Source organism: Chiloscyllium punctatum, chromosome 9 (assembly GCF_047496795.1).
Source record: "Chiloscyllium punctatum isolate Juve2018m chromosome 9, sChiPun1.3, whole genome shotgun sequence".
Taxonomy (NCBI): Eukaryota; Metazoa; Chordata; class Chondrichthyes; order Orectolobiformes; family Hemiscylliidae; genus Chiloscyllium; species Chiloscyllium punctatum.
In genome coordinates this window covers 53,067,323-53,092,433 of record NC_092747.1, presented here as the reverse complement: position 1 = coordinate 53,092,433, position 25,111 = coordinate 53,067,323, and the positions used below count along the sequence as shown (strand labels likewise).

Below are 25,111 nucleotides of genomic sequence, written 5' to 3'. Positions count from 1 at the left end.
ACTTTCAAGGAGCTATGAACCTGCATTCCAAGTTCTCTTTGTTCAGCAACACTCCCTAGGACCTTACCATTAAGTATATTAGTCCTGCTAAGATTCGATTTCACAAAATGCAGCACCTCACATTTATCTAAATTAAACTCCACTTGCCACTCCTCAGCCCACAGGCCCACCTAATCAAGATCCCGTTGTAATTGGAGGTAACCTTCTTCACTGTCCACTACACTTCCAATTTTGGTGTCATCTGCAAACTTACTAACTCTACCTCCTATGCTCATATTCAAATCATTTGTGTAAATAATGAAAAGCAGTGGACCCAGCATCGATCCTTGGGGCACTCCACTGGTCAGAGGCCTCCAATCTGAAAATCAATCCTCCACCATCACCCTCTGTCTTTTACCTTGGAGCCAGCTCTGTATCCAAATTGCTAGTTTTCCCTGTATTCCCAGAGATCTAACCTTGCTAACCAGTCTCCCATGGGGAATCTTGTCAAGTGCCTTACTAAAGTCCATATAGATCACGTCCACCACTCTGCCCTCATCAATCCTCTTTATTACTTCTTCAAAATTTGGGAGAAGATTTGTAGCTCGGGTGCTCGTTGTTGTGGTTCTGTTCGCCGAGCTGGGAATTTGTCTTGCAAACGTTTCGTCCCCTGTCTAGGTGACATCCTCAGTGCTTGGGAGCCTCCTGTGAAGCGCTTCTGTGCTGTTTCCTCCGGCATTTATAGTGGCCTGTCTCTGCCGCTTCCGGTTGTCAGTTCGAGCTGTCCGCTGTAGTGGCCGGTATATTGGGTATATATACCCAATATATCGGCCACTACAGCGGACAGCTCGAACTGACAACCAGAAGCGGCAGAGACAGGCCACTATAAATGCCGGAGGAAACAGCACAGAAGCGCTTCACAGGAGGGTCCCAAGCACTGAGGATGTCACCTAGACAGGGGACGAAATGTTTGCAAGATAAATTCCCAGCTCGGCGAACAGAACCACAACAACTTCTTCAAAAACCTCAATCAAGTTCGTGAGACATGATTTCCTACGCACAAAACCATGTTGTGTTGACTATCCCTAATCAGTCCTTACCTTGCCAAATACATGTAAATCCTGTCCCTCAGGATTCCCTCCAACAACTGTCCACGACCGACATCAGGCTCACCAGCCTATAGTTCGCTGGCTTATCCTTAACACCTTTCCTAAAAAATGGTACCACGTTAGCCAATCTCCATACTTCTGGCCAATGATACAAATATCTCAGCAAGGGGCCCAGCAGCCACGTCCCTGGCTTCCCATAGAGTTCTAGGGTACACCTGATTAGTCCGGGGGATTTATCTGCCTCATCAAGACATCCAGCACCTCCTCGTCTGTAATATGGACATTTTTCAAAATGTCACCATCTATTTCCCCACATTCCATATCTTCCACGTCCTTCTCCACAGTAAACACTGACGCAAAATACTCATTTAGTAAATCCCCCATCTCCTGCGACTCCACACAAAGATTGCCTTGCTGATGTTTGAGGTCCCTATTCGCTCCCTAGTTACCCTTTAGTCCTTAATGTATGTGTAAAACCTCTTTGGATTATCCTTAACCCTATTTGCCAAAACTATCTCATGTCCCCTTTTGGCCCTCCTGATTTCTCTCTTAAGTATACTCCTACTGCCTTTATAATCTAAGGATTCACTCACGCTCTCCTGTCTATACCTGACACATGCTTCCTTCTTTTTCTTAACAAACCCCTCAATTTCTCTAGTCATTCAGCATTCCATACACCTACCAGCCCTTCCTTTCACCCTAACTTGTATCTGCATTGTATCTTTCCTAAACTCAGTAAAGTGCTTTAGGACATCCTATCAATGAAATGTTTTCAGCATGAAGTCACTGCTGTAACTTAGGGAATGTGGAAACAATCCATGTCAACTAAGGTCACAAAACAGCAATAAAACAAAGACTAGACAAAATGCACCACTGTTGTCACTGCGGGGATAAATTCTGGTCAAGACCTCCTGGAACATCCTTCTATTCATATTCAAATAGTGGCACGGAATACACATTGGAAAAGCAGATTCAGTCTCAGTTTAAATAATTCATTTGGAAGAAGGCATCGCCAAAAGTGGGAGCAAGCTTCACTAAAAGATGAATTATTTATGAATTTAGACTTACCAAAGGGTGATACCAGTATGACAGCACATTGTAATGAACATCTAAGATGCTAAAGTTGATTTTCCCTCTTGCGGTTGAGATTTAAAATTGGCACTGCACATTGGGAACTATAGAAACTGTAAAAATTGCCTAACTTTAATTTTAAATTATTTAAATAAAAAGAGAAATATAGAGGTTTGTGCGTGTATGCATGCGTGACAGTGATGGTGGCAGGTTGTAATTAGTAGAATGGAACAATCCAAAACCTTAGTTTTAAGCCATGTCGCATTGCTGACTATGTCCATTACAGCAGAAAAGGGCAAGAGTTTTAGATTCAGCAAATGTTTGTCAAGATGATTTTTTTAATACAGTAAATTCAGAATGACAGTTTTCATTTGATAATTAAGTCAGTGAAAAGTTATAAATTTAATATTATCACAAGAAAGGAGGTTGGCAGAAATTTATTTTTTCTACACTGAGCACTGTTGGAGAACTGAGTGAATTTAGCATACCCAAGTTAGAAATAGACATAAGGACAGTGGAGAAAATAAAAACAATTTACAAAATACCTTTCATTTAGATTTCATCTCTACAATCTGAACTAGGAGCCATTTACTAAGCTAAAAATGTAACTGTACTGATTTTGAGAGCTGTACTTATTTATTTCTAATTTTGTTTGTTTTCTAATAATGTACGTACGATGTGCAAAAAAGGGCATGAGTGGGGATTACAGGGACATTTAACATATTTGGATATTTTGAACTCAAGAGTTGCTAAAACAAATTCATATTGCACTGACGTTGCAAGTATTTAGTACATAATTCATTCATTTTAGAATCTAACACTTTTTTACAGGAATTAAATTTTTAGCTGTAGATAGACAAGGGCAGCTAATTAAGAAACATACAAGCAAGCCTGAACCAAATGCAATTTAAAATGCTTGAGCTTAATTACAGCTAAAAGCTAACCTAGTTTTATCTTACAAGGTCACAGTTCATAGAGAAGTTAAAATATATAATTCATCGCGAAGCTTGTAATAGAGCCAGGAAATTTGGAGAGAATGCAAATTACAAACACTACGAATTAGAGTCATAGAGATGTATAGCTCGGAAACAGACCCTTCGGTCCAACTCGTCCATGCTGACCAGATATCCCACCCCAATCTAGTCCCACCTGCCAGCACCTGACCCATATCCCTCCAAACTCTTCCTATTCATATACCCATCCAGATGCCCTTTAAAATGTTGAAATTGTACTAGTTTCCACCACTTCCTCGGGCAGATCATTCCATACATGCATCATCCTCTGCGTGAAAAAGTTGCCCTTTGGGCCCCTTTTATATCTTAACCCCTCTCACCCTAAAACTATGCCCTCTTGGAAAGACCCTGTCTATTTACCTATCCATGCCCCTCATGATTTTATAAATCTCTATAAGGTCACCCCTCAGCGTCTGATGGTCCAGGGAAAACAGCTCCAGCCTATTCAACCTCTCCCGATAGCTCAAATCCTCCAACCCTGGCAACATTCTTGCAAATCTTTTCTGAACCCTTTCAAGTTTCACAATGTTCTTCAGATCGAAAGGAGACCAGAATTGCACGCAATATTCCAACAGTGGCCTAACTAATGGCCGCAACATGACCTCCCAACCCCTGTACTCAATACGCTGACCAATAAAGGAAAGCATACCAAACTCCTTCTTCACTATCCTATCTGCCTGTGATTCTACTTTCAAGGAGCTATGAACCTGCACTCCAAGGTCTCTGTTCAGCAACACTTCCTTGGACCTTACCATTAAGTATGTAAGTCCTGCTAAGATCTGCTTTCCCAAAATGCAGCACCTCGTATTTATCTAAATAAAACTCCACCTCTGCCACTCCTCAGCCCATTGGCCCAACTGATCAAGATCCCATTGTAATCTGAGGTAACCTTCTTTGCTGTCCACTGCACCTCCAATTTTGGTGTCATCTAAAATTACTTATATGCATTACAGAATCAGAGTTGAATTGTAGATAAAATACTTTCTTTACATTTGTTTGAGCACCCTAAAACATGCCATGTTGCCATTGATATGGTGTTTCACCTGGACATTTTTATTAAAAACTTTTGTTTACTTTTTATTTGTGTTTGATGACAGAAGCAAGCAGTTTGGACGCAGGCAGAGGCAATTGCAGATTGCGTCTTGCAAAGGCTACAATTCACTGTGTGGAGATAACCATCAGAAATTAATATTAGCAATAACTGTTTAAGTACAAGCCTGACTAAATTTAATGTTTACTGCATGGAATTTGGGTTAGGGTTCAAATTTATTTGAGATGAGGAAAGAAGTTAGAATATTTGTCGAGGCTGAAGTTAAATTAACAAATTAACAGTTGTCCTTATAGAGATTTGCAAACGAAAGCAGTCAGCTTGGAAAGGGCTGTTCAGAAATAGAGGAAGCAGAATGAGAAAAACAACTTATAGATGTTCAAAATGAAGAAAAGAAGCTAAAGGATCCATACCAGCAAGGCCTTTAAAGGAAACCAGAAGGTTGCTAAGCCGAAACCCAAATGGAAAGATTCCTATTAACCTTGTATTTTGGAGAAAGCATTACGTTCTGGAAAGTAGAGCCTACCTGTGGATTGATCCCATGCAAAGTGAATTAACTTTCAAGATTTCACAAGATAAGGGAACTCCTAGGTCGAAATGAAAAGTAGAACTGAGTTGAAAGCTATAACTTCGATGGTGTTTTTTGTTTCATTCTTCTTTTACATGTAAGAAAATTTGATTTTGATGAAAAACAGAAAATTTAATGGCAGATTTCTTTAGGTTAGTTGCTGCATGCTTGTATTATTTCTTTAAATATTACCATTAGGATTGCAACAGTAGATAGCAAGGCTTCAATGTTCTTAATCACATATAAATTGTTGCGATGAACTGGATCTCATGTGTGCTGGTTTAACACAATGATTAATATTTAAAACAAGAATACCAGTCAGCAGAATTTAAATGCCATATTTTTTACAGGGACTTTAGATGACAGAATGCTACAATAACAATGATTCTATTCCCATCCTTCTCAAAATGAAAAATTTTTTTAAGGGTGTGACAATTCAAAAATACACATCTACAACATGATACTTGTAAGCTTAGAAGATGAAAACTACATCCTTCCTACATCTGAAATAAACTACATGTAAGAAACACTAGTTACAGTGAAATTACATAATCATCACTGATTCAAATTACTGAATCAATCTTACTAGTTTTTAAGGATGCATTATTGGATTCTTACATAAATGCAAGTTGTTGCTGTATTATATTCCTTCCAAAAGCAATAAAAATCACCTCTAAAGGTATCCAATTCTTATTGGTACCTTGTATCAGCAGCACAAAATTCAAAATAATCATGTGTTGGTAGTGGATGCAGTTGTTCCTCTAGCTGTGCTTTAGTCAAAGTAGGAGGTAAACGCCTAATCACCACCTGCAAACATATGAATGAAAGGATTAGATGTTTTTCAAGAAGTATTACAATCAACAAATAACATGAATAAGGAAAACTATTCCTCACATCTTAGTTAATTCACCCAGCAAGATCCTAAAGGACTCCGTCACACAAAATTGTTTTTTTTTCAAATGATTCTAAGGACTTCACCTCTTCCAAGTCTATCTGGTGAGTCCAATGATTTGAAGTAGTCCATCTTGTACTAGACGAAGAAACATTAGCAGGCTTCTCACAATGTGTGTTAATTTGTCTCTTGTTTTCAACTGACAAGATTGGGTAAAGCAATGTGAAAAACAGAGCCAAAAGTAAGTCTCTCTTTGTCAGAGTACAGAATCTCCATTGACGAGCCCTTTGTTGGCCTCCTCTTGTTTGGTGCCAGGGACCTGGTTCAATTCCTGCCTCGGGCAATTGTCTGTGTGGAGTTTGCACATTCTCCCTGCGTCTGTGTAGGTTTCCTCCAGGTGCTCCAGTTTCCTCCCACAATCCAAAGGTGTGCAGGTTAGGTGAATTGGCCATGCTAAATTGCCTGTAGTGTTAGGTTCAGGAGTAAATGTAGGGGAATGGGTCTGGGTGGGTTACTCTTCGGATGGTTGGTGTGGACTTGTTGGGCTGAAGGGCCTGTTTCCACACTGTAGGGAATCTAATCTAAATATGAAAACTAAGGCCCTCACATTTCCAGTGGTAAATGTAGTGCATTGAACACGTCTGTACCCAAATGGGGAGTACTTTGGTGTGGGCGGAGGGTCGGTCAATGATATGCTGATGTTTGGGCAGCACAAAGGCTCTATAACATTTTCCCTGGGCTCGCACCCTGAAAAGGACACTCCAGTTTCAACAAATTAGTTAGCTAGCAAGGCACAAAATGTTGTTTCATGAAATGGATAGCACCAGAAAACTGCAATTGAAAAATGTAATAGGTGTAAGGGTAAAAAAATCCCTATGGTTACAATCAGAGGGATTGTTAAGAACCCAAATCATGGAATGTTATCTATTTGTTTTATTTGGCTTTGGAGGAAACTTTTTTGTGTAAGAAAACTTGAATAGAAACAGTAATCATGTACAATTCACGTTGCAATAGACAATAGGTGCAGGAGTAGGCTATTCTGCCCTTCAAGCCTGCACTACCATTCAATATGATCATGGCTGATCATCCTTAATCAGTATCCTGTTCCTGCCTTATCTCCATAACCCTTGATTCCACTATCCTTGAGAGCTCTATCCAACTCTTTCTTAAATGAATCCACAGACTGGGCCTCCACTGCCCTCTGAAGCAGAGCATTCCACACAGCCACCACTCCCTGGGTGAAGAAGTTTCTCCTCATCTCTATCCTAAATGGTCTACCCCGTATCTTTACGCTGTGTCCTCTGGTTCGGCACTCACCCATCAGCGGAAATATGTTTCCTGCCTCCAGTGTCCAATCCTTTAATAATCTTATAGGTCTCAATCAGATCCCCTCTCAGTCTTCTAAACTCAAGGGTATACAAGCCCAGTCGCTCCAGTCTTTCAGCGTAAGGTAGTCCCGCCATTCCAGGAATTGACCTCGTGAACCTAGATGGCACTCCCTCAATAGCCAGAATGTCTTTCCTCAAATTTGGAGACCAGAACTGCACACAGTACTCCAGGTGTGGTCTCACCAGGGCCCTGTACAGCTGCAGAAGAACCTCTTCGCTTCTGTACTCAATCCCTCTTGTTATAAAGGCCAGCATGCTATTAGCCTTCTTCACCACCTGCTGTACCTGTATGCTTACATTCATTGACTGCTGTACAAGAACACCCAGATCTCTTTGTACTGCCCCTTTACCTAAATTGATTCCATTTAGGTAGTAATCTGCCTTCCTGTTCTTGCCACCAAAGTGGATAACCATACATTTATCAACATTAAACTGCATCTGCCATGCATCTGACCACTCACTCAACCTGTTCAGGTCACCCTGTAATCTTCTAACATCCTCCTCACATTTCACCCTGCCACCCAGCTTAGTATCATCAGAAAATTTGCTAATGTTATTATGGATTCCATCTTCTATGTCATTAACATATATTGTAAAAAGCTACGGTCCCAGCACTGATCCCTGCAGTACCCCACTGGTCACTGCCTGCCATTCCGAAATGGAGCCGTTTATCATTACTCTTTGTTTCCTATCAGCCAACCAACTTTCAATCCAAGTTAGTACTTTGCCCCCAATACCATGCACCCTAATTTTGCTCACTAACCTCCTATGTGGGACTTTATCAAAAGCTTTCTGAAAGTCCAGGTACACTACATCTACTGGATCTCCCTCATCCATCTTCAGAGTTACATTCTCAAAAAATTCCAGAAGGTTAGTCAAGCATGATTTCCCCTTCATAAATCCATGCTGACTCTGACCTATCCTGTTACTACTATCCAGATGTGTTGTAATTTCATCCTTTATAATAGACACCAGCATCTTTCCCACCACTGAGGTCAGACTAACCGGTCTGCTTTCTCTCTCCCACCTTTCTTAAAAAGTGATACAACATTAGCCACTCTCCAATCCGCAGGAACTGATCCCGAATATATTGAACTCCGGAAAATAATCACCAATGCATCCACGACTTCTTGAGCCACCTCCTTCAGTACCCTGGGACGTAGACCATCAGGCCCTGGGGACTTATCAACCTTCAGACCTAACAGTCTCTCCAACACCAATCCCTGGCAAATATAAATTCCCTTCAGTTCAGGTCCTTCAGCCACTGTTACCTCAGGGAGATTGCTTGTGTCTTCCCCAGTGAACACAGATCTGAAGTAACAATTCAATTCTTCTGCCATTTCTTTGTTCCCTGTAATATATTCCCCTGTTTCTGTCTTCAAGGGCCCAATTTTAGTCTTAACCATTCTTTTGCCTTTCACATACCTAAAAAACTTTTACTATCCTCCTTTATATTATTGGCCAGTTTACCTTCGTACCTCATTTTCGCTCTGCATATTTCCTTCTTAGTAATCCTCTGTAGTTCTTTAAAAGCTTCCCAGTCCTCCATTTTCCCACTTATGTTTGCTATGTTATACTTTTTCTCTTTTAACTTTATAGGTTTCTTAACTTCCCTTGTCAGCCACGGACACCCATGCCTCCTCCTAGGATCTTTCTTCCTTTTTGGAATTAACTGATCCTGTATCTTCTGCATTATACACAGAAATATCCACCATTGTTTCTCCATTGTCATCCCTGCTAAGGTATTGCACCATTGAACTTTGGCCAGTTCCTCCCTCATAGCTCCATAGTTCCCTTTATTCAACAGAAATATTGCCAATGTGTCAAGTTAAGTGTAAATTTGCATTTGTTTTTATTAATTTTCAAGCAAATTTTGTAATGCATTAGAGGAGCAATGAATGGGAGTTTTTTAACAGATCACCTGTACCCCAATTTCACCTGCCATCAAAAGGTATTATGTTCTACAGTTGTAGGCATGAATCGGGTTGTATGCACAGTGCAGCCAAAAGACAATGCCAAATATAAAGAACATTTTTAAAACTTTTGTAATCAAAACTTTTATTCAGTATGGACTTAAATTCAATAAATCATTAATAGTTTTGTTTTTAAATACACTACTTACAACAATAACTTTATGGGGCTTCTTTTTTAGAATGCTTAAATGGCAGCTTTGGTAAAACTAAGTCAGTAAAGTTGTATCAATAAAACATACAAAACATTTTCTGCAGTTTAGCACTATCAGTGCAAGATAATGGATATGTCACTTAACTGAAGTGAACTAAGTATAACATCGTACAGTGATAAAATAAATGCACAACAAAGGGAATGTGACAGTATAACAGAAAATTGATTAGAAGGTAGAAGGTAGATTAAAAGGTTCTTTTTCAAAATAAAAATGTGTGAATAGTAGTACCCATTAGAGATTAGAGTTAGGACCATGGACATGCTCAATAAACATTCCGATATTGGATAGAGGAGCCACAATATCAACATTTGTCAAAAAAACTTTTAAAAAATGAAATCCTAAATTTTGTAAAAAGCTTTAACATTCAAAAACAGAGAGATAAGCTAAGCCTGTTAAGTCAAAGTTAGGACAGTTCCCAATTTTCTGATCTCTCTCAGACTGATCGTATCCACTATACTAGACTGAGAGGGTGTAACTGCTTCTTTGTCAAGTCTGATGAGAATTTCAGAATGAACCTCTGTCCCACATAGAAAAAAAGTTGTTCTTTTGAAAATTTAGGGGTGAACAGGTGTAGGTTTTTGAAACTAATAAAATTTTAAAAATTCCTATTTGTCAAAACCTTTATCAACCAAGAGGTTTTAGCAGGTTTATTCTCATCAATTAATTGTTAGAAAATATAATTTCCCACCAGAAGCATATTAATGAAGAGAGAAATGAAAAAATCCAAATATTTTATTCCCTTCTAAAAGGAAGTATAAATTTTAAAACAAGTGGAAGTACAAACCTCTACAATCTTCTGTAGCTTTTTTAAATAGAATTCTGTAGTATCTATTTCTTGCAACACTGAGAACCAAAGAGTTTATTTTGTACCATGTCCTTCTAGACTACAGGTGCTCATATTTCTTCTTTTCCTTTATCCAAATCAGAGATAGAGGTGGGAGATGGGAAAGGAGGAGTTTGTTGAGGATGGTACTTGCAGAGATTAGACAGATGAAGAGAAACCAGTGAATGTGATACATTTGGATTTTCAGAAAGTTTTCCACTGACCCTGGAGCGTAGACACGGAGGGGTAACCTTATACAGGATTATATCATAAAGGGCATGGATAGGATAAATAGACAAAGCCTCTTCCCTGGGTTGTGGGAGTCCAGAATTAGAGGCCGTGGGTTTAGGGTGAGATGGAAAAGATATTAAAAAGGGACCTAGGGGCAACTTTTTCACGCAGAAGGTGGCATGTGTATGAAATGAGCTGCCAGAGGAAGTGGTGGAGGCTGGTACAATTACAGCATTTAAAAGCCATCTGGATGGTTATATGCATAGGAAGGGCTTAGAGGGATATGGGCCAAGTGCTGACAAATGGGACTACATTAGGTTAGAATATCTGGTCAGCACGGACAAGTTGGACTGAAGGGTCTGTTTCCGTGCTGTACATCTCTATGACCTTATGTTGGCTAGCAAGTAAAAATTAGAGCATTTGGATAGGGAATAACACATAGGGTAAATCAGGGAGAGGCGATGGTACTATCACTAAGATTCCAGAGACCCAGGTAATGTTCTGACGGAACAGGTTTGAATTTCAAGTGATGAAAATTGAATTCAATTTTTAAAATTCACAAAATCACTGTTGTAAAATTTCATCTGATTTACTAAGGTGCTTTAGGGAAGGAAAAACTGCTATTCTTATCTGATCTGGCTCACATGATTCCAGACACTTAGCACTGCAGTTCGCTTGTAACTAGACATCAGTCAGAAGTTCCAAGTCGATGATCAACCCCAACTCCTCCAGAGGTCTCTCGCATCACAAATGCTACTCTTTAATCAACTTGATTCACTACACGTGATACCAAGACACAGCTGGATGTACTGTCCACAGCAAAGGCTATCAGTCCTAACAACATTCTAGTAATAGTCCTGAAGACCTGGGCTCCAGAACTAGGTGCATCCTTAACAAGCTGATCCAATGCAGCTACAACACTGGCATCTACTTGACAATACTTGAAAAGTAGCCCAGAGATGTCGTATACACAAGAAGCAAGACAAATTGAACCCAGCCAATTAATGGCAAGCAATCTACTTGTGAAATAACTGCACAGAGGTGGTATCCCATCACCAAATCAGCCTTTATTTACATGTGCAGAGTGCATGAGGTCTGACCAGCCAGAGATACTATGAATCTCCTGTTTATGTCTGTCAACCAGAACTCCCCGATTGATTGGTTTTGTTAAACTGGACCAATGATCCCATAGTCAATGAGATCCACTTGGTCCCCATTCTAATCACTATAGATCATCAGTAAAATGATGGAATGCGTCATCAACAATTTCAAGGAGCATTTGCTTTGCAATAACTTGCACCCAGACACTTAGTTTGGGTTCCACCAGAGCCTTGATTGAAACGTGGACAAAAAGAATTCCAGCGAAAAGGTGAGTGAATGACTGTCCTTGACATCACAAGGGCATTTGATTGAATGTGGCATCAAGGTGCCCCAGCAAAACTGAAGTCAATAGAAACCAGGAAGAAAGCTCTCCACTGGTTGAAATCAAATTGGTTGTAGTTATAGAGTCGTACTGCATGGATCCAGACCTTTCAGTCCAAATCATCTGTACCAGCCAAACATCCCAATGTGACCTAGTTCCATTTGCAAGCAGTGGGCTCATATCCCTCGAAACCCTTCCTATTTATACACCCATCTAGATGCCTGTTAAATGTTGTAATTGTACCTGCCTCTATCACTTCCTCTGACAGATCATTCCTGTGCATGTAAAAGTGACTCTCAAGTCCTTTTTAAATCTGTCCCCTCTCACTTTAAACTTATGCCCTCTAGCTTTGAACTCCCTGAAACGAGGAAAAATACTAGTCTATTCACTCTATCCATGATCATGATTTTATAAATCTCTGTATGGTCACCCCTCAGTCTCCAAATCCCCAGGGGAAAAAGCCATAGCCAATTCAGTCTTTTTCTATAACTCAAACCTTCCAGTCCCAGCAACATCCTTGTAAATCATTTTCGTACCCTGTCCAGTTGAATAATGTCTTTCATACAGAAGGACGACCAGAATTCTAAAACTGGCCTCACAAATGTCCTGTGCAACCATAACGTGACGTCCCAACTCTCATACTCAATATTCTGACCAATGAAGGCACGCATGAAAAATACCTTCTTCACTACCCTGCGACTCGAGTTTCAAGGAACTATGCACCTAGGCCCCTAGGTATTTTTGTTCAGCAACACTCTTCAGAAGCCTACCATTAACTTTATAAGTCCTGCCCTGGTTTTCCTTACCAAAAATGTAACATCTCACATTTATCTAAATTAATGTCCATCTGCCACCAATCGGCCTGTTGCCCCATTCAATCAAGGTCCAGTTTTATTCTGAGATAATCATCTTCACAGTCTGCACAAACTATTTTAGTGTCTCCTGCAAAGTTACTAATCACCCCTCCTATATTCACGTCCTTGTTAGAAATTATTCATCTCAGTTCCATGGCATCTCTCCAGAGGTTTCTCAGGCCAGTGTCCTGAGCCCAACAATCTTCAGATGCTTCACTGATGACTCTCCCTCATTGTAAGGTCGAAAGTGGGGCTGTTCTCTGATGATTGCACAATGTTCAGCACTATTCAGATAGTGAATAGGTCATGACCAAATGCAGCAAGACCTAAACGATAGCTAGGTTTGGACTGACAAGTGCCACACAATTGCCAGGCAATGGCTACCTCCAAAAAGAGAGAATCGAACCATTGCCACTTGACATTCAATGACACTACCATTGCCGAATCCCCCATTATCAACATCCTAGGGGTTACTATTGACCAGAAAGTCAACTGGACTAACCATATAAATACAGTGGCTACATGAGCAGGTCAGAGGCTCCAAGTTCTGCAGTGAATAACACATTCCCTGACTCCCCCAGCCTAGCCACATCAACAAGGCACAAGTCAGGAATATGATGGAATACGCCCCACTTGCTTGGATGAATGCAGCTCAACAACATTCAAGAAGGTTGACATCATCCTGGACAAAACAATCCACTTGAAAAGCATCACAGACACAAAACACTCACTCACTCCACCACCAGTGCTCAACAGCAGCAGTCTGTACCATTTAAAAGGTCCCACTGAAATGCACAAAGGCTCCTTAGCATTTTCTGAACCCACGACAACTACCACCTAGAAGGACAAAGACACTAGATCCATGGGAACACCACCAATAGCAAGTTCCCACCTAAGCCATCCACTATACAGGATTCTAAAAAAAGATGCAGGAACAGTGGGAAAACAGTGCACATGGTGTTATGGACCAGACCAAACCCCCTCAAAATATATAAAGACGACAGCCTACATGCTAAATTTTTTTTTATTTTAAAAGGTAAGTGTACGGTGTTGCATTCCAAATGCAATTCAGTTGGTCAAACTACTCGACTTTAAGCAAAACACACCGTATTGTTACACTACAGTTAAAATACAGACAACACAAATAATTTGCTTAGCTGTAACTCTTTACAAAGGCTTAACAAAAAATTATATATTAACTAATTAACTGTTCCAATATAGTAACATCCCATAAACACACACTTGGCAAAAGCAAATTCAGTAAAACAGATTGTATCACATATCAATTCTAGCAGCAGGAAGAGAACCCAAGCTTTTACTTTAGCACAGAGAAAAATAACAGTTTCCACATCTAGCCTCAAGACCCCAGCACCGCCTGAAAGCTAAAACTAAAAATCCTGATTTTGTGGGAGCTTGATCTGGCCCATTTAGGCTGCTTCTACTGTTCAAACTTAAACAAAATTCAAGACCTCACAAGTTGTTTATTTTATGGGCTTTGAGTAGACTGTCATTACCTGTCTTGCAACCTTTTTCCATAAAGAAAAACCAGGTTAAAATACACCTTTTAAAGCCATACTATTGTCACAATGGTTACCTTTAGCTTTATTAAAGAAATATGATACGCAAAAATAAGAGTTGTCCTGAACGTGCACAAAACAAGTTTGGTGTCAGTTGGACTACTGTACTAAATTCTGGGCACCACACCTTTGGACAGATGTCAAAGAATTTTGACAGGATGGTGAAGAAATTAATGAGAATAGTACAAGGACTTCAATAATGGAGAAACTGAAAAAGAATGGGATTGTTCTCCTAAAGTTGAAGATTAAGAAGAGATTTTTAAACATCTCTTTGATAACTCTACCAGACAGCCAGGCACAATGGACTGAATGGCCTTCTGTGGTATACAAATCCATACATTCCAAGAAAATGCTAGAAACAAATCTGCAAGGAAGACAAAGTCTGTGCTGAGAAAAACCTAGGGTAATCATTGGTGTAATGACATTCACTGCAACAAAACTAATGGCTCCCCCAGAGAACTAAATGGCATGAAGACAGCATAAGTTTTAAAGTGATAAGGAATTAGTGAAAAAGTGTGAATATTGTTGTGACAATGAAATAGCAGAATGGATTGTAAATAAAAAGTAATGCACCACGGGTACAGAAAATCTGTAGGTCAGGTACCATCCAATGAAATAAGACAATTGAACATTTTAGTCACATAAACCTTCCTCAGAAGTGGCCAATGTCACAAAGGAACAGCATTATAACTGGAGCAGAACAAAATGTGGCAAAGGAGGGACCACACACAGGGGAAACATGACATAACAGATGACAAAGTTTCCAGTCTGCCCCATACAATTGTGTGTTTACACTCTCCTCACTACCCAAAGATGTGATGTTCTGGGATTGGAGAAAAGTGGACATCTCAAGTTTGTTATGTTCAAAGTCTTTAATACTTTAGACGATCCAATTTAGACAAAAGGCTAGTGAGATAAATAAAACATCTTCATTCAAATATTCTTCTTGTATCTTCACTGTTAAAATCTTCCAAATCATAATAAATAAATTCTCCATCTCAACTTGAACCCAATGATAGAGTGATCAGGGACATAACAGGTTATTCAACTTCTTGTAACTTCGTAGGTTAAAGCTCCTGCCAATAAACAGGAAATCCTGAGTTTGTATCTAATCTGTGCCTTTTTTTGACACTTCAAAAGGGGGCTCTTGTGGCACAGTGGTACTGTCCCTATCTCTGTTCCAGAAGCCTGGGGTTATGTCCCACCTGCTCCAGAGGTGTATCATAACATATCTGAACTGATTGAATAAAAATATCTATCCTGTCATTCAAGTAGATCATGCTTGATCTCATTATCCCGCCTTGCTCCATTTCTCTTCATGCAATGAACTAGTAAAATATTACTTATCTTAGTCTTAAAAACTCTGAATAACCAAGTTTCACACCTTTTCAGAGGAAGCGAAACTCACAGTTCTACTGTCATGTGGAAAATATTTGCCAATTTTGTACCTAAATGACCTAATTCTAGTTTTAGGTATAGCCCCTGCTCCAATTTCTCCATATTTACTACATTCAATCATTTAAACTATTTTAAAACTTAATTCACTCACTTCATATAGAGGCAGCACTTTGGGCGAGATTATCTCCTTTCTCAAGGTGGCAAGGAAAAGTTAGTGAAAAGAACAAATAATCGGGTGAGTTGGACCCCAAAGAGATTTTCATTCCCTTCTTGCCACTTTCAAAGTTAAGTGTCGGAAGAGAAAGTCCACGGGTGACCTTCGACTTGTCACCAATTAAGGCTCTTAAGTTGTCAACTTATAGCTATTTAAGGACATCAACTTGCCACTGCCATGATTAACTGCCTTCTGAATGAGAAGGTGGCAACTTTCATGAGTTGGCTACCAGAATGACATGCCTGCCAGGACCTGGCAAAGGATGGAGCGTCTTCTTGCCTCAATCCAGAGATAATTGGTGGAGAGTGAGTGGGCAAATGGGTAGCTGGTGAAGGAACTTTCTGAAAGAAAAGCATTTTCATTCTCATTGTGTAAGATCCTAAAGCCTGGGTGTCCAGCAACAATCTCTGGGAACCACCACTCATGAATTCAATACCATTCAGGACAAGACAGCCTGCTTGACTGACATCCTATCTGCCTTCCTATCTTCAACATTCATTCACTTTACCCTCACCACTGACACACAGTGGCAGTGTGTACCAACTGTAAGATGCACCGCAGTAAATTAAAGCTTGCCCATTAGCACCTTCCAAACGGACTTCCTCTGTCACCTAGAATGATCAGGGCAGCAGATGGATAAAAATACCACTATGTGCAATTTCTCCTCAAAACCACACACCATCCTGATTAGAAACTATATCTCCGTTCCTTCGCTGTTACTGGGTAAAGATCCTGGAACTCCTATTCTGAAAGCAAGATGGCACCCCACAGACAGTAATGGTTCAAAAAGGCAGCTTAACCTTTTCACGGCAATTAGAGATGGAAAATAAATGCTGGCATAGCCAGTGATTCCCAAATCTCTTAACTAATGTTATGATCACCGTTATGTTCCTACTGGACAAATCCCATTCCAGAATAAAATCTGTCTTGATCGACCAAATTATTGTGGCTTTCTAATTTAACACGGCAGTCTTTTACTCGAATATAAACACATAAGGTTGCAGATTTGGTTTTAATGATGAAACAGAAGTTTATTACACAAAATACATAAAAACAAAACAAAACAAAACACATGAAAGATTTCAAAATTCCAACAACTCTCAAGACCACAATTTTACAGTTGCCCAAACTCCAGTGAAATTTTCCTAACCTATCAAATCTCCAGTTTGATATAGCTGCTCCTTTGCAGTTCTGCTCCTGAGAGCTTCAATGCTTATTCCTTTAACTCTCACAACTAAGATCTTAGACTTTCTCAGTTTGGAATAACTAATGCCGATTTTTAAACAAATGCTCCTCGTCTGGTACACTCTTACATCAAAGTAACTTATTTCCTGAAGTGCTTTGAAAAAATCTTCTTTTCCTTGGAAAAACTATTTTAACTTAGAACTGCCAAAAGACCCGTCAATCTCTTTTTTTCTAAGCTAAAATCAATTCTTGATTATTCTAAACACATAAACAAGCTAATGTCTTTTAATGTTTTCTTCATCTGTCAAAAAAAGACTATAAACAAACTTATTAATACATCTGCAGTACCTTCAGACACATGCCCTGATATATACTGGCTTAAAATGAGGGTGCCAGAAACAGACCTAGATAAGTATTAAATAGCTTCATACAAAAAATATCAACACCCATTAACCATTAGTTTGAAAGTCAAAATCTAAAATGAATGATATTAACAAATATAAATCTTACACCTCTAGTCATGCTGAATAACAAAAAACAACTTTCAGTCAGTATATAGGATTGTTATTTGCTGAGAAGCTTGATGGTCAGCTCTTAAGTTATTGATTGAAGCTTGAACTGGCAAGCTATCTCACTGATTGAGGGGGTAGGGGCGGCAAGAGATCAGTCACTCCTTATGATGCTCATCCCTACATTATATACGAGTCACCAAATCTCAGCCTTATATTTGTTGTTGCATTATTGAAATTATGTTCCTATTTTGTACCAAAAATAATGGATATTGCTTTAACTAAAGCATTTAACTTTAGTCATTTGCTTATTTCTTTACCAAATCTATATTTGAAAAAGAAAATGAACAGTTTCTGATTGTGTTAAAGTATGGTATTTGCACACAAAAATCAGTGCTTGTTTCAACATATTTTTCACAATGTATCCAATTCTGTAAATGTAACCCTTTTAATATTACTATGGCATTGAAAACCATGGATCCCTCCTGCCAAAATGATTCAACACACATTAAAAACATTTTTTTTTCATGCACTTTCTACAGATCTTTTTTGGAAAAAAAGGATGTGCGTGTAATGTCAAAATTAGAATTGATAACAATGTTCTGTGTTTTGATAAAGCATATCAGTGCAACACCTATGACTATCGCTCCTAGTGGAAGAGAAATACAATGGTATCTAACCTTCAAATTGACATACATACTAATGGAAAATCAAAAAATAAAGTCAATATTTCAAGTTCTCACATTTGACAGCCCTGTTAATTTATCGAGCAAACACCAATTTTGCTTCACATCAAGAATTTGGCTCAGATCAATTAGACTGCTGAACTAAAATTTAAACTATTTTTGACAGCCATATTGCCCTTTCTCAAGAAAATCCAGTTGGGCCTACAAATCAATCATTCTTCCTCTAACACGAGAACCTCCCTAGCTCTGGGCTAGAAGGTCTGAGCTCAAGCTTTCATTGCCCTAGAGATGCATCATAAAACATCCAAACAGGTTCATTAATAAGGGGTGTTGTGACACCGTGGTAGTGTCTGTATCATTGGATCAGCAGGTCCAGGTTCAAGTTCCACCAGCTCCAAAGGTGTGTCATACAACTGAGCAAAGTGATCCCTTCCCAACTCCATGAGCACTTATCTCATAATAATGTTTTGTGTGGCACCTTAGTAAGTGTTTTTTGCAAATCCAAATATAGCATCAAAACATTTTAAAAATTAACCCTCCAAGTTGGATCCTCAAAAAACTTTGTATAAGTTTGCCAAACAATTTTCCTTTTGTAAAACAATGTGGACTCTGTTTGTAAACACTGTATTTTGTTTTATTTTTCTATATTTTTGAAAAGGACTGATTAAGAGGCAAGGATTCTTGAAGGATGACTGCACTTTTTAAAAGCAAGTTACCCAAGCATTTGTACAAGCAGTGTTGAATGTCTAGATACTAACATACTGGAGCCAGGGGTCTGTGTATGAAAGGAGATTTGGCCAGCAACAAGTAACTGTGGACTAATGACCAGTTATTAATAACGAAGGCTTCTATTTGCCAACAAGTATACAATTGGCTCCCAAGAAGTTGGCAGCTCGGGATTGGTTGGGGGGGGGGGAACGCAGCGGGTGTTCAGGGCAGAAGCCATCTGACCTCTGGAAGGAAAGCTGTTTGCTCTGCAGTACAAAGCCTCTCAAGCCTTAAGATAACCAGTTTATTTTCCCTCATTAGTGCAATTTTTAATTAATAGACAGAGACCTTAAGTGTGAACTAACAACCCTGTGCCTACTGCAATCAAGTACCTGGAGACAGAAGATCAAGCAGTATTCTGATCAGCCACAGCATCATCTTAGCAAACTGTGGACTCAACCATTTGAACTTCTTTCCCAAATATTCACTCTGCCATAGCATCCATTTTCTTGCATCTGTCTACAAGTGTGCACAGCTGGAATTCTGGATTTGAGTTTTAACTAGTAGAATTATTTGTCAATGGCTTATAATTAAAATCTGTTTAATTGTAATACATAACCTTTTTTGTTAAATACAGAAATTTGGTCGGTGCTTTCTGTCAACCTGGGTCTTACAGACAGGTAAATTATCGATTTGCACACTAAATCTTTAACTTCTGTGACCATTTTGTGAATAGTGATGCTTGCTTTCCAGCACGTTCCCATGTGAGGCACAACATTCTGATATAAAAATGCAATTAGAAAAGCATAGTTTAAACTGCCTGAATAGATTCCAGCGTTTTCACTGATGCCTTGTGTTGGGTCAATGCACTTTCCATTCCCACTTCTCTTTCCTTCCTTTACAGAACAAATGCGATTATGTTTGCTTCCTATATGCTGCAATCATATCAGAATGCAGGGAAGTTTTGAAAAACATAACCACCGCTTCCACGTTTGATGAAGCTACCTATTTTAGAATCACAATGCAGTCCATCACATTCTTTTAATTCCTTATGTTTCTCAAGTATTTCTTTTTCCTCTATTGATATTAATTACCTCAAGTTCCTCTTTTTTTAAGTCTTCCATTTCCCACTACTTCTGGTTGTGCAATGTGTTTTCAACTTGAAACAATGTACTTTAAACGTCTTAGCCACATCCAAATTCCTGCGATAATTTATCACATCTGTGTCTCCGAGAATCAAAGTTTTACTTTAGCTCACTTGCCTTTTATGTAACTATCATATAAACTTCTTCTTTTAATATAATACTATCCATAAGCAGGTGAGATTCATGTGTGGCTAAGTATTTGTTTTTCAATTAAATGCATTTTCGTTAAACATTGTTTGATTTCAAAAGGGAGTCGGATATACTCAGCTCCTATTATCTATGTTTCTACTTTTAATTATTTCTTTGAATGTTTCCCACTGCTTATTTATTGTCTGACACTTTACACTGTCCACCTCTCCCCTCATAGCAATGTAACTGGTTTAAGTTTTTACATTGTTTGGAACTGGAGGTCTTTTCAAACTTAATATTCAGTGACATTATGACCAGCTTTTCACAGATTTATAATTAGCATTTGCTGATTATAAACAATACACCAGAGATGTGGAAAATCGGAAAAAAAACCCCAAAAAATTGAAAAAATTCAGCACATCTACTAGCATCTTGGAGACAAATTTCAAAGTAGCTTCTTCAAAAGGAGGCTGGAAAATAATAGTTTTTATTCTGTTCACAAAGGGGAATGAGCAAGGAGAAAACAGATTCGGAGGGTGGCCAGAGCAAAAGACAAAGGGAATGCTAATGCTGCTAAGTGAAATATGTATAACAAGTGTGAATGGTTCATTTGTATAAGAGAAAATGGGTCAACTTTGAGAGCGAAATCAACAAGAACACAGACACAAAGTGCACAAGGCAAAAGTGGAGAATGGGGTACTGTTGAACATTGAGTTTCACTTAACATGAGTTGCATTCAATAATGCATTTTCACCATTCATTGTTCCCATGATCACGTGTATGACCTCTCTGCTTCCCAGGTTTACAATCAATAATGCTTTGTCTTCCCAACTTTTCTATCAGTCGCTGGGTTCCATTGCCACCAATTCACTTATTTTCTCACCTTCCCCCTCAAAACCTCCTTCAGCATAAATACCAACTTTTCCTAGTTGTTATCAGTTCTGAAGAACACAGTCACTAGACTCAAAGTGTTAACTCTGTTTTGTCTTCAAAGATGCTGCCAGACCTGCTGAGTTTCTCCAGCAATTTGTTTTTGTTTGATTCAGGTCTTGTTTGTGCATGTTGGGAAGGTAGTGCATGAAGTTGAGGAAGCAGAGGAGGGGAATGTTCAAAAGAGAGGAGGTCAGTGACATTCCTGGAATCAACAGCTTAATATTCAGTGGTGGGGTCATAATCAGGGACAAAGGAAGTGCAAGGGAGTTGACACTCAGCCTCTGCGAAATGGTTGTCAGGACTCAGATGACAACTGCAACACTCTTTTCAGCAGGTTTGATAATGACGTCAAGGTTAGACCTCAAAGAATTAGTAGGAGTTCAGAAGGAGAAATATTAGAATACAGAGGGACCTTGGGACCCAATTCCATAGCTCCCTAAAAGTAGCAACACAGTAGATAATGTGATTTTTTTAAAAACGCATTCAGCATGCTTGCTTTCAGTTGGCGGCAGGGAGTATTAAAGTTTGCAAGTCATGTTGCAGCTATATAAAACTTTAGTTGGACCACATGTTGAGTATTTTACAGAGTCTGGTTTCTACACTATAGGGAAGACATGAAGGGTTTGGAGAGGGTGCAAAAGAAGTTTACCAGGATGTTACCCGGATTGGACTGCATTAACTATAATGTCAGCTAGACAAACTTGGATTACTCTCACTAGGATGTCAGAGGCTGAGGCGATCTGATAGAAGCATATAAAAGAATGAAGTGTGGAATTAGGGTGATAGTTAGTTTCACCCTGGGAAAAAGATTCTATCATATACTAGAGGGGAAGGTTTATAGATTAGGTTCCCTACAGTATGGAAAGTTTATGGTGAGAGGGGTAAAGTTTAAAGGACATGTGCAAGTTTTTTTTAAAGAGAGGGAGTAGGTGCCTAGAATGCACTACTAGAGGGAGGTGGTAGACACAAATTTTAAGTGTCATTTTAGGAAGAAAAAGTAAGACAGAATAAAGGGATAGGGACCATGTACGGGCAGTTGGGATTAGTTTAGAATGGCATTATAGTCAGTACAGACACATTGTCCAAATGGCGTCTTCCTGCGCTGTACTGTTCTCATCAGTAAGGAAAGCAGACAAACTAAGGCAGCTGATGTACTGTCAATAGTTCTCAATGAAGAAATGAAATGTAGATAAAAAGACAGGAAAGAGGGTCCAAGTGGAGGCGGAGAATAAGGTAGGTGAAAGTGTCCACGGAGCTAAGAGGAGGGCTCCTGTCCAGAGAAGTGGACAAGAAGGTGAAGGAAATGATCAAAGAGGAGTTTGGCATCATGTTGTACAGCATAGTGGCTCAGTGGTTAGTACTGCTGCCTGAGAGCCAGGAAATCTGGGTTTGATTGCACCTTCAGGTGACTGAGTGGAGTTTGCACAATGTGTCTGTGTGGGTTTCCTCTGGGTGCTCTAGTTTCCTCCCACAGTTCAAAAGTGTGCAGGTTATGTAGATTGGCTATGCTAAATTGCTCCATAATCTCCAGGGATGTGTAGACTGGGTGACCATAGGAATTGCAGGGATAGGGTAAGGGGTGAGATGCTCTTCAGAGGGTTGGCATGGACTCCACGGGCTGAGTGACCTGCACCCCTACTGAAGGGATTCTAAGATCTACAACAAATTGAGGCGCAAACAAAATTAACCCTGTTCATTATTCAAGGTCACAGCTAAAACGGTATTTATCCAAATTAGTTCCATTTTGCCAAAGCAATTCCACGAACTGATCTTCCAAACCATGTTTGCTAATTTGATTGGGCCATTCTGCATTTAAAGATCCTCACAACGAATACACTGCCTTTATTACAAGCATCTGGATGCTCTCATGTCTATCTAAAACGACAGCATCTAAATGTAATGGGCCAATCTGAATTCACGAATAAATCATGCAATGTTAAATAAAGCTGTTCGCCTATAAATTTCCGTTTATCGCCATGCGCAAAACACTGACGTCTTCAGTGACTAATTGCACTTGTAGAAATATTTTAATATTTATAGCATGTATTGTTGGTGCCGGCTTTAAAAGATTGGTGTAAAGAGGAAACATTTTCAATAAATAAATGAATGAAATTCCTTTCCCTCTATAACGATGACCTGAACGCAATCACAACAACCTGCGACTTTAAATGAGATGACAGGTACGCAGATTGCGCAAAAAAGCTATTCTCCCATTTTCCTCCCAAAAGGGGAATTGTACCACGTCTAAGCAATTGCTTTTAAAAATTTGCCTGAAGCCGTCTCATATTACATGATTGGGGATCACAAAAAAATTGAGATGAAAATTCTCGTTAGCTATCCAGCATGATGACGGTTTGGAAAACATGAAATAAAAGGACAGAACAATGGCCGTTTGTGTATATGATTCGTTGGAAAATTTCTGCCCCATCAATCTTAAGCGTGTGGATGTGCATTACCGCAGCAGTAGGAGCAGAATGATGATGATGGTGATGATGAATCGGTTGTCAATGGGTAATCCCACGGACGGACAATTGCTGCCGCGTGAGCCGCGCTTGCACTCAAAGCTGGCTCGCGACCTGTCAATCACCGTCCGCCTCATCATTTTACCCCACGTCACCATGGAGACCCCGCAACGCTCTAGACCACACGCCCAGCCCCACCCAAAATAAAACGGTTTCGTGCTTGGGGGGAGGGAAAGAAGGAAGAAATCGAGAAGCGCAGCTCACACCTTAGTGAGCACCTCCTTTTTCTCATCTTTCTCTTTGCGTTTCTCCCCTTCCTCTCTGTCTCTGAACTGGATGTCCACTCGCCGCTCACGCCCCTTGTTCTCTTTCTCTTCTTTCATTCCGCACACTCTCTTCTCTCCGCCGCCTACAGCTTACCCACTCTGTCCGTGGTCGTGCTCGTGGCAACACATCTCGCGATAGCGCGCTCGACGGACCGCCCCCCCCTCTTGGTGCCCTCGGATTGGCTCATTCCCCCAGCAGGGCGCATGCCATACTGCTTTTGAGAAGATCCACGTGGAGTTCACTAGAACACCGAAATGTGCGAGTTATACAAGGGTTACTTTATCTTCAAAATCTCTAAGTAGAAAAAGTTGATGAAAAGATAATGTGTTTATGTATTGAACTGATCCTTAAGGTGTATAACAATGTGTTTTAAAGGTTTAGGATATCATGCTGAAGAATCATGCAGAGAGACACTCAAAACATTAATTTTGTTTTCTCACCAGAGATGTTGCCAGATTTGCCAAGTTGTTTTTAGCAATTTCTGTTTTGTTTCAGATGGTTGTATATTTCCTCATCTTGAATTGATGAGGTTGTAAAACCAATTCAGTACGTGTTGAGCACAGTCCTGTCTGCCTCCAGGTCACCTTGATAGACAGAGATAGAAGATATGGAAAAGTAGTGAGAGCTGTTACAGGATGATAGCAATGAAATAATCTGAAAAAAAAAATAAAAGAATGCCTTGAATCAAAGGATCTAAATGCAAATCTGAGTAATTGTCACTACTAGATGCAAATCATCAAAAGCAATTAAGTCACAATTTGAAAAGGCAATTTTTTTTCACCACCTTCGATGCGAAAATGGGTTACTAGGAAATGAAACGGTAGCCTTCCAGTTACAATCCTGATGCTGATTTACAAATAGTTACACAGAAACAAAAACAAATTGCTGGAAAAACTCAGCAGGTCTGGTAGTATCAATGGAGACAGCAGAGTTAATATTTTGGGTCCACTGACTCTTCTTCAGAAACTTCAAACCTGACTTTTTTCCCAGCAATTTTTGTTTTTTGTTTCTTATTTTCAGCATCTGAAGTTCTTTAGTTTTTCTGTTCAAGTTGTTGTGACAGAGAGACACTCAAAACATTAATTTTGTTTTCTCACCAGAGATGTTGCCAGATTTGCCAAGTTGTATTTAGCAATTTCTGTTTTGTTTCAGATGGTTGTATACTTCCATTTGGCATTTCAAAAGGTCCAGCAGAGTATCAAGACAAATAGCGTAAGGTGATCAGTGAAGTTTCTGGAGTGATATTGAATGATG

General features: G+C 39.5%; 1 protein-coding gene across 7 annotated transcripts in view; it reads right to left on the bottom strand.

Moving 5' to 3' along the window:
* upf3a (UPF3A regulator of nonsense mediated mRNA decay) overlaps positions 1-23,972 on the bottom strand; it is a 71,971-nt gene extending 47,999 nt beyond the window's left edge. For all 7 annotated transcript variants that reach the window (XM_072577526.1, XM_072577523.1, XM_072577528.1 and 4 more), the window contains exons 1-2: positions 23,797-23,972; positions 5,489-5,595 (exon numbers count right to left, since the gene is read on the bottom strand). In XM_072577526.1, the coding sequence (XP_072433627.1) occupies positions 5,489-5,595; positions 23,797-23,913 (224 nt within the window). In that variant the 5' untranslated portion in view covers positions 23,914-23,972. The remainder of the gene's footprint in view (positions 1-5,488; positions 5,596-23,796) is intronic.
* Between the last annotated feature and the right edge of the window lie 1,139 nt (positions 23,973-25,111).